At 42.0% G+C, this 10,703-nt stretch overlaps 1 protein-coding gene across 1 annotated transcript; it reads right to left on the bottom strand.

Moving 5' to 3' along the window:
* Positions 1–2,963: 2,963 nt before the first annotated feature.
* On the bottom strand, positions 2,964–10,655 carry LOC121530858 (ATP-dependent RNA helicase DDX51). Its single transcript, XM_041836154.1, has 16 exons — positions 10,468–10,655; positions 9,952–10,304; positions 9,505–9,707; positions 9,252–9,402; positions 9,001–9,146; positions 8,830–8,901; positions 8,636–8,742; positions 8,364–8,472; positions 8,111–8,256; positions 7,724–7,901; positions 7,523–7,638; positions 7,311–7,427; positions 4,080–4,181; positions 3,885–3,948; positions 3,307–3,441; positions 2,964–3,138 (listed from the first exon to the last, which is right to left on the bottom strand). Exons 1-16 carry the CDS (start codon positions 10,488–10,490, stop codon positions 3,112–3,114), a joined length of 2,049 nt encoding a protein of 682 aa, XP_041692088.1. The 5' UTR covers positions 10,491–10,655; the 3' UTR covers positions 2,964–3,111.
* Positions 10,656–10,703: the final 48 nt, after the last annotated feature.

Here is a 10,703-nt window from a genome sequence, read left to right on the forward strand (position 1 = left end):
ATTTATGAACGATCTATATTTATGTACAAAAGCTACCTTATTCATGATGAATTTTCATGAGTAAGGAAAAGTAGCCTCCACAATCTGGCATCCCTAATTTGGTTAAAACATAAAAAATGAAATGACTAATTTCGCTGTTGTTGCCTATAGTAGGCCGACTGCCCACAGTATCTATAAATAGCATCATAATAAAATAGTTAAACGTGTGGTAACAACATTTGGGCTACAGATGAATATAAGTAAAAACAAAAGATGCAGAGTTTGTCAATGTAAAGTACTACAAGGGGCCCTTCAAACATACAGTGGGGGAAAAAAGTATTTAGTCAGCCACCAATTGTGCAAGTTCTCCCACTTAAAAAGATGAGAGAGGCCTGTAAGATGAGAGAGGCCTGTAATTTTCATCATAGGTACACGTCAACTATGACAGACAAAATGAGAAAAAAAAATCCTTTGTTGCCCGGGCGGTGTGTTTGTGATCATTGTCATGCTGAAAGACCCAGCCACGTTTCATCTTCAATGCCCTTGCTGATGGAAGGAGGTTTTCACTCAAAATCTCACGATACATGGCCCCATTCATTCTTTCCTTTACACGGATCAGTCGTCCTGGTCCCTAGGTATGGTGTTCTTTGGATGCAACTCAGCATTCTTTGTCCTCCAAACACGACGAGTTGAGTTTTTACCAAAACGTTCTATTTTTGGTTTCATCTGACCATATGACATTCTCCCAATCCTCTTCTGGATCATCCAAATGCACTCTAGCAAACTTCAGACGGGCCTGGACACGTCTGGCACTGCAGGATTTGAGTCCCTGGCGGCGTAGTGTGTTACTGATGGTAGGCTTTGTTACTTTGGTCCCATCTCTCTGCAGGTCATTCACTAGGTCCCCCCGTGTGGTTCTGGGATTTTTGCTCACCGTTCTTGTGATCATTTTGACCCCATGGGGTGAGATCTTGCGTGGAGCCCCAGATCGAGGGAGATTATCAGTGGTCTTGTATGTCTTCCATTTCCTAATAATTGCTCCCACAGTTGATTTCTTCAAACCAAGCTGCTTACCTATTGCAGATTCAGTCTTCCCAGCCTGGTGCAGGTCTACAATTTTGTTTCTGGTGTCCTTTGACAGCTCTTTGGTCTTGGCCATAGTGAAGTTTGGAGTGTGACTGATTGAGGTTGTGGACAGGTGTCTTTTATACTGATAACAAGTTCAAACAGGTGCCATTAATACAGGTAACGAGTGGAGGACAGAGGAGCCTCTTAAAGAAGAAGTTACAGGTCTGTGAGAGCCAGAAATCTTGCTTGTTTGTAGGTGACCAAATACCTATTTTCCACCATAATTTGCAAATAAATTCATTAAAAATCCTACAATGTGATTTTCTGGATTTTTTTTTCTCAATTTGTCTGTCATAGTTGACGTGTACCTATGATGAACATTACAGGCCTCTCTCATCTTTTTAAGTGGGAGAACTTGCACAATTGGTGGCTGACTAAATACTTTTTTCCCCCACTGTACATGTGCAGTTCAGGTCAGCAATAACAGTGAGAACAATCTCTCCTAATACCTCAATGCCTTTGGGAAATCAGATCAGTGCTGTTTAAACTGATGGCAGGATAAAAGGAAATAATTCAGTATTTTGGCATTTTGTGATTTCTTATTAGTCAGACATAAGATTGGGTTTTTGTTTTTATGTCCCTACCCAGCTAGCACATAAAGTTCTGAGAACCATATGTTTCTTAGAGCTTGGTGAGAGCGTGGTTGACCTATGGTTATTTTGCATACAACCTTCCCATAACTTTCTGGGAATGGTGCAGGATAGTTGCTTGGCTTTGGAACATTCTCAGCACATTTAAGGAAATTGACAAAAAAAAAAACTTTATTTTCTTGATATTTCATTACTTTAACAGAATGTTTCCTAAAATGTCAATCATGGTTACATTTCATTTCAATTTTGGTAATGTTCTCCGACTGGTTTAACATTGGGAATGTTCTCAAATAGTTCCGAGAATGTTAAGAAACAACGTTCTTCTGTGGGAATTTCAGTACTTCAGAATAACGTTTCCTCATGGTTCTATTTAAAGTAATGTTCTCAAATTGTTCCAAGAACATTAAGAAAACTTTCCATGAAAACCCCAAGAAACCTTGAGTAACATTCAGCGAACGTTATAAGAATGTTATTTAAAAACATACAATCCATTCTCAGCATCAACAAAACTGTCCTCTATCTTGTTAAGTGTGCTCAGGTGTGTTGGCCACGCCCACTAATTGGCCACACCTGATCATAATGACCGATTGGTTCCTTTGAAATGGGGTCTGTTTGAATAGACTAAAAATAACATGGCATGCTAGCTCCTTCCTGGTGGTGCATTGGACTAATTCTATGGATAGAGAACAAAAGATCATAGGTTCATATCTCACTGATGCCTTGTCACAATAAAAAAAGATATGTCTGCATGATTAATGCCCAAGGAAATGAATTGCCATGCATTTGAACTGTGCTTGGAGTTCAAATAAGCTAGCAGTGGTAAAGTCATGACCACTTACTTAACATTCAGTGAAAGTTAAGGAAGTCATTCAAATAACCTAGAATTTATTTTTTCAGAGCATTATCAAAACCTCCCAAGAAAACTTTCAAGGAACCAAAGTAAAATGTTCTCAGAACCTCCATGCAACCTGAAAATAAACATTATCAAAACAGGTAATTTTTCACTTCTGTTCTCAGAACGTTTAAAAAACATTGTTTTACCGGTCAGGAAGCGTATGGCTTTGTTCCCACAATCAATGTGAAACCAAAAACATATGTTCCCACAACTTCCAAGAAAACAAATGTGCTGGTGACTGACATCAATCATGTCACTATCATTTTGCAACAGGTCATTGTTCACACAGTGGGCCATGTGAACTCTGCTATCAATGCTCAGCAGTGTTTAACATCTAGCCAATGGATTGTTTTATCAAAAACAAAGATTAATTGACATGTCCCATTTTTATTTGAGAAAAAAAATAATTTCATACAAAAGTCTGCACCGGGAACCAAATCTTGTGTGCGCGCTGACTGCTGGTTTTGCCTGCAACAGTAGAAGGAACAATCTTACAGTATATTGGCTCAAGTCACTGTGTTAGACGTGCTTCTTGGCCTTTTCACCCTGGGGAAAAAAAATAAAACAGATGTACTGTTAAAAGTAATGACAACTTGCGACATAATGATGACGATAATGCTAGAGCAACAAGTAACGGACAAGATCAATAGTTGTCCTCACGCCGTTCGTTTGAATTTCACAGTGTATTTGAGTGATCTGAGTCTACTACACTACCTTTATGGTATTCCCCAACTCCAGTAGCGTCTGTTGATAGTGGGGTTCCATGCTCTTCAGACTACCAGGCTTGACTATCTGTTTGTGGATACCAGGGCTGCCTGCATCCTTCACCATCTGAAGAAAGTTTTTCTCCTATAGAATAGCAACGACCAACATCAACCAGAATTAGCATACAGGAACTGTAGTTCTTTAACTAAAGCAGCAATTTTATAGCTATTAAAACTTGTCTGGAAGTTTTGGCAGTGAGGCCCCGTGGAGCTCAGTTGGTAGAGCATGGCGCTTGCAACGCCAGGGTTGTGGGTTCGTTTCCCACGGGGGGCCAGTATGAAAATGTATGCACTCACTAACTAAGTCGCTCTGGATAAGAGCGTCTGCTAAATGACTAAAATGTAATGTAATCACAACTAAACAAAACTCACATTTACTTAAATTGAAATGTGAATGGTATTTATGCAGGAGCAATGCAGTTTAGAGAATATTGCTTTTCTGCAATGCTATCATTCCAGCCTTGGCCACACATTCACATATTTGCATTGCTCTTTGTGTCTTATGTTTGAAAAATACATCCATCTCACCTGTACCCCCAACAGAAATGTGAAGGCCAGTCCAGATTTTCCAGCTCTTGCAGTTCTTCCAACCCTGTGCCAACAAAAAATTGTTGCACAGAAAGGCAAAACATCTAAGAACATTGTATACAAAAGCTACAACAAATACAATTCAACCTATGCAGTTACAAGTGTAACAGTCAAATAAAACATAGGCTAGCTTACCGGTGAATGTAAGTCCTGATGAACTGTGGTGCATCATAGTTCACAACACATTTCACCCCATTGATGTCAATGCCTCTGGCAGCAGCATCAGTGCTGATCAAACTTGAAAAAAAAAAATTATATATATATATATATACACACACACACACACACACACACACACACACACACAACCAGTCAAAAGTTTGGACACACCTACTCATTCAAGGGTTTTTATTTATTTATTTTTTACATTGTAGAATAATAGTGAAGACATCAAAACTATGAATTAACACATATGGAATCATGTAGTAACCAAGTGTTAAAGTGAGCCAATCAGTTGTGTTGTGACAAGGTATACAGAAGATAGCCCTATTTGGTAAAAGACCCAGTCCATTTTATGGCAAGAACAGCTCAAATAAGCAAAGAGAAATGACAGTCCATCACTACTTGAAGACATGAAGGTCAGTCAATACTTGAATGTTTCTTCAAGTGCAGTCGCAAAAACCATCAAGCGCTATGATGAAACTGGCTCTCATGAGGACCGCCACAGGAATGGAAGACCCAGAGTTACCTCTGATGCAGAGGATAAGTTCATTAGAGTTACCAGCCTCAAAATGCAGCCCAAATAAATGCTTCACAGAGTTCAAGTCACAGACACATCTCAACATCAACTGTTCAGAGGGGACTGTGTGAATCAGGCTTTCGTGGTCGAATTGCTGCAAAGAAACCACTACTAAAGGACACCAATAATAAGAAGAGACCTGCTTGGGCCAAGAAACATGAGCAATGGACATTAGACCAGTGGAAATGTGTCCTTTGGTCTGGAGTCCAAATTGGAGATTTTTGGTTCCAACCACGGCGGTTGGAACACCGCGTCTCCACGGCGGTTGGAGACGCGGTGTGGCTGAACGGATGATCTCCGCATGTGTAGTTCCCACCGTAAAGCATGGAGGAGGAGGTGTTATGGTGTAGGGGTGCTTTGCTGGTGACACTGTCTGTGATTTATTTAGAATTCAAGACACACTTAACCAGCATGGCTACCACAGCATTCTGCAGCGATACGCCATCCCATCTGGTTTGCGCTTAGTGGGACTATCATTTGTTTTTCAACAGGACAATGACCCAACACACCTCCAGGCTGTGTACGGGCTATTTTACCAAGAATGAGAGTGATGGAGTGCTGCATCAGATGACCTGGCCTCCACAATCCCCCGACCTCAACCCAACTGAGATGGTTTGGGATGAGTCAGACGGCAGATTGAAGGAAAAGCAGCCAACAAGTGCTCAGCATATGTGGGAACTCCTTCAAGACTGTTGGAAAAGCATTCCAGGTGAAGCTGGTTGAGAGAATGCCAAGAGTGTGCAAAGCTGTCATAAAGGCAAAGGGTGGCTATTTGAAGAATCTCAAATCTCAAATATATTTTGATTTGTTTAACACTTTTGGTTACTACATGATTCCTTATGTGTTATTTCATAGTGTTGATGTCTTCACTATTATTCTACAATGTAGAAAATAGTAAAAATAAAGAAAAACCCTGGAATTAGTAGGTGTCCAAACCTTTGACTGGTACTGTGTATATATACACTGCTAAAAAAAATAAAGGGAACACTTAAACAACACAATGTAACTCCAAGTCAATCACACTTCTGTGAAATCAAACTGTCCACTTAGGAAGCAACACTGATTGACAATAAATGTCACATGCTGTTGTGCAAATGGAATAGACAACAGGTGGAAATTATAGGCAATTAGCAAGACACCCCCAATAAAGAAGTGGTTCTGCAGGTGGTGACCACAGACCACTTCTCAGTTCATATGCTTCCTGGCTGATGTTTTGGTCACTTTTGAATGCTGGCGGTGCTTTCACTCTAGTGGTAGCATGAGACGGAGTCTACAACCCACACAAGTGGCTCAGGTAGTGCAGCTCATCCAGGATGGCACATCAATGCGAGCTGTGGCAAGAAGGTTTGCTGTGTCTGTCAGCGTAGTGTCCAGAGCATGGAGGCGCTACCAGGAGACAGGCCAGTACATCAGGAGACGTGGAGGAGGCCGTAGGAGGGCAACAACCCAGCAGCAGGACCGCTACCTCCGCCTTTGTGCAAGGAGGAGCAGGAGGAGCACTGCCAGAGCCCTGCAAAATGACCTCCAGCAGGCCACAAATGTGCATGTGTCTGCTCAAACGGTCAGAAACAGACTCCATGAGGGTGGTATGAGGGCCCGACGTCCACAGGTGGGGGTTGTGCTTACAGCCCAACACCGTGCAGGACGTTTGGCATTTGCCAGAGAACACCAAGATTGGCAAATTCGCCACTGGCGCCCTGTGCTCTTCACAGATGAAAGCAGGTTCACACTGAGCACATGTGACAGACGTGACAGAGTCTGGAGACGCCCGTGGAGAACGTTCTGCTGCCTGCAACATCCTCCAGCATGACCGGTTTGGCAGTGGGTCAGTCATGGTGTGGGGTGGCATTTCTTTGGGGGGCCGCACAGCCCTCCATGTGCTCGCCAGAGGTAGCCTGACTGCCATTAGGTACCGAGATGAGATCCTCAGACCCCTTGTGAGACCATATGCTGGTGCGGTTGGCCCTGGGTTCCTCCTAATGCAAGACAATGCTAGACCTCATGTGGCTGGAATGTGTCAGCAGTTCCTGCAAGAGGAAGGCATTGATGCTATGGACTGGCCCGCCCGTTCCCCAGACCTGAATCCAATTGAGCACATCTGGGACATCATGTCTCGCTTCATCCACCAACGCCACGTTGCACCACAGACTGTCCAGGAGTTGGCGGATGCTTTAGTCCAGGTCTGGGAGGAGATCCCTCAGGAGACCATCCGCCACCTCATCAGGAGCATGCCCAGGCGTTGTAGGGAGGTCATACAGGCACGTGGAGGCCACACACACTACTGAGCCTCATTTTGACTTGTTTTAAGGACATTACATCAAAGTTGGATCAGCCTGTAGTGTGGTTTTCCACTTTAATTTTGAGGGTGACTCCAAATCCAGACCTCCATGGGTTGATACATTTGATTTCCATTGATAATTTTTGTGTGATTTTGTGTGATTTTGTTGTCAGCACATTCAACTATGTAAAGAAAAAAGTATTTAATAAGATTATTTCATTCATTCAGATCTAGGATGTGTTGTTTAAGTGTTCCCTTTATTTTTTTGAGCAGTGTATAAATATTTGGCAAAGAATGGCAAAGAAAATAGGACATTAAATTATCCGCACTCACAGACACTCATACTCACAGTTGGATCTTTCCCTGTTCAAATTCCTTGAGGGTTCTCTTCCTCTCATTGGGGGAGAGTCGTGAGGAGAACTCAGCTGCCTGCACTCCACCAAAAAGCTGCACTAGCAGGTACAGTCTGTCAGAGAGAACAGAAAGCAAATCAAATGTCTGTGGACATGTAATCGTCATTCAATAATGCAGTAAGGAGAAAGCCTGTGAAGATTCACCAACCTGTGAGCGGCTTCTCTGGAATTGGTGAAGCACAGAATGGGACTAAACTTCAGGCGCAATATGAAATGGAGGATGAGGAGGGGCTTCTTACTCAGAGTGCAGGGCACATAGTACTCCTAGAAAAGAGACAACAATGGCACAATGCTCTGGGATATAGGATAAATTATATAAAAAATATATCTGGGATGTTTTGTAACTTACTGTCAGGCCTTGTGGGAAGTTGAACCTCTCTTGAGACTCAGGGTTGGTCGCTGACTGACTGTGGACAGAGCTGAAGAGTCTGGGCTGATGCAGGCCTAGTTGCTGCAACTTCTCTGGATTCTGAGTCAGTGTGGCTGAGAACAGGAGCTTCTGCAGAGGCATCTGAGGCGGTGACAAGCTGTCACAAAGTAAAAACAGAGATGTATTACATCACTGAAATGCATATACCCTAGAATAATGTATGAAAGCACACAATCCATTGGTGCAGAACAGTTTGTATTCTCACTAACAAACAAACCACATTGTACCTTTTGAATAATATTTTTCTCAAATCCCTCCTGCATTTTCCAGTACTGTCTGAAAGAATCCTGAGAAGTGAGGTCTTACCTCGCTGCTGTGATAGGCGCAGGCTCTGTCCTCTTGAAGATTGAGACTGCTTCAGAACCACTCCTGGGTCTGTAAACTGCCTTGGTCACCTGACTGAGCCAAGACTGGTGCATGCTGTCAATCATCCGGTCTGCCTCATCAATGATCTGCAGAGAAGGTTTGATATTGACCAAATGAAATATGAATCCTTTATTGAAATACTGTTAGTCATAACACCCATACAAATAAAAATGACACTGTACTAGTGACTCACAAGGAAGCGGAGGTGTTCCAAACTGAAACCATCATTCTTATTGATGTGATCAACTAGTCTCCCAGGGGTTGCGACAACAATGTCTGCCAAACTGTGGCTTATTCCACCTCTGCAAAAAGAGCAAAATGTATATTTCTTTCAGATTGATTTTCTCTTTAAAATCATGGTGTTATTTACGCACAAATTACTATTTTGAATGAAAGGAAACTAAGCTTAAACAAATAGAATAATTCATTATCCACCAAGGAAGAAAGACCATAATGTGTCTTTACCTGTTTTCTGAGAGCGATGCCTGCTCTGCGGCAAAGGACTTTTGACCAGCTAGCATGACCACTTTCAAGCTGTTGCCCTCCGCATATGAACTGAATACTTTGCAAACCTGTTTGAGAAAACATTTAAACGTTTTTCAAGCAAAATAATCACAAGTTATCTCCATCATGGAGATTGAAGGTTTGACCCTAGTTACCTGCTGTGCAAGCTCTTTGGTGGGCAACACTGCCAAAACCCGGACTTCACATACAACTCGCTCCATCAGTGCCTAATGACATAAAAAAAATAGAAAATGATGACTTATCTAATGGAAGAAAACACACACCTTCCATAAAAAAATATATATGGGTAATGGTTTAATTCATACCTGAATAACAGGTATGACAAATGCCAGAGTTTTGCCACTCCCCGTTGGTGCAGACACACAAATGTCTCTGGGTTTATAGCCCCCTCTTCCAATCAATAGACCATGAGACACACTCTCTAAAATGGCTGGGATGACTTCCGCTTGTACTGCAAAGTGGACACAACAGAAGTTGAGTACTTTCACCCCCCCCCCATCCCCCATATTGTGACAGTAAAACAGATTTCAACTTCCAATCCTTCATGCCTGCTAACCTGGAAAGAGGTGTTGAATTCCATTGCTCTCAAGTTTCCGTTGGAGTTTAGTACAAATTCCTGGGACGTCACTGATGGGGACTAGGTTGCTTGTAATGTCTCTCTGGATTACATCTGGCTCAGCAAGCCACTTGGGCAGGACTCTTTTTACCTAACATATTAAATACATAAAATGTATCATGAACATACTGTAAAGACATTTCCCACTACAAGTTATATCAATGCACTAGTGCACTTCACCAAAAGATTGTACCTTTTGAAGAATCTTTTTCTCAAATCCTCCCAGTATGGTGAAACCAGTCTGAGTGGAACTTGTTTCTGTGTCTTGTTTTGACTGGTCATACTGAATTTTCTCCACCATTTCATCATCATTTTTTGTCAGCTCTGTTTTGTCAGCAGCAGTGGCCTCTTGCAGGTTTCTATTCTTATTGTGGACAGATGTCTGCTTCATCCCATCTAAGACCAAGGAGAGAAGCAAAGACAAAATAAGGAATACTAATATAAAATACATTCTTATGAATGTAATAATAATCATATAATATGCCATTTAGCAGACGCTTTTATCCAAACCGACTTACAGTCATGTGTGCATACATTTTTACGTATGGGTGGTCCCGGGGATCGAACCCACTACCCTGGCGTTACAAGCGATGTAACAATTTCAACTGTAAATGTGTGATATAAAATAATAGATACACACCTTTGTTCTCTTCTGTCGGTTGCATCTTTTTTGTATCCTTCTTCTTCTTCTTCTTCTTTCGTGCATTATCACCCTCGGAAAGTTCTTCAGGGTCAGGTGGGGACACATCCTGGTTTACTTGCTCTTTCCTCTTCTTTGGGCGTTTAGTCTCCTCGAGGTTGTCTCCCTTGTTTTTTCTTTTCTTCTTCACAGTGGTGTCCCTGTCACTCTCAACTGTTGTTTTTGACTGGTGTTCACCTTGGCATGACAAGCTCTGTTGCTCCTTGACTTTGGCCTTCCTCTGAAGCTTAGCCAACAACGCTTTGGCTCGAGATTCGTTGCTAGAGCCATCATCTCCGTCATCCCCAAGGTATCTGTGAAAAACATAGTCGTCAGTGTACTTAGTTTCAGGTCCCCAATAAACACACTTTATAAACATTTCATAAACACTTCATATAGCTACCTAGCTAGCTGACTATATCAATCCAGAACTAAGGAAGCAAGCTAACGTTAGCACACAACAAACAGCGAACATACCTATTAATAAGGAACAGAGCCATTGTTCAAATGTTGAAAGGGGCAAAATTGAGATGTGGGCACAACTTCAATAATGTAACGTTAGCTAGCAGCTATTCCACCACCATATATTATACTTTAAATCCCCCTCTGCTGTTTCACACGTGTGTTTTCCCAGAGATATTTAGAGACCGGAGGTCTTTTCCTGTTTACAGTCGCTTTAAAATGACGTTGGTAGCTTTTTTGATAAACCAGAA

The sequence above is a fragment of the Coregonus clupeaformis genome, chromosome 18 (genome assembly GCF_020615455.1).
Source record: "Coregonus clupeaformis isolate EN_2021a chromosome 18, ASM2061545v1, whole genome shotgun sequence".
NCBI lineage: Eukaryota > Metazoa > Chordata > Actinopteri > Salmoniformes > Salmonidae > Coregonus > Coregonus clupeaformis.

Excerpts from the sequence above, each read along its gene's own strand:
- LOC121530858 (XM_041836154.1), bottom strand. The coding sequence starts at position 10,490 with ATGGCTCTGTTCCTTATTAATAG. Across the intron at positions 7,639-7,723 it reads ACTTCCCACAAGGCCTGACA|GAGTACTATGTGCCCTGCAC; the intron begins GTAAGTTACAAA and ends TCTCTTTTCTAG. Across the intron at positions 7,428-7,522 it reads TCCAGAGAAGCCGCTCACAG|ACTGTACCTGCTAGTGCAGC; the intron begins GTTGGTGAATCT and ends TCTCTCTGACAG.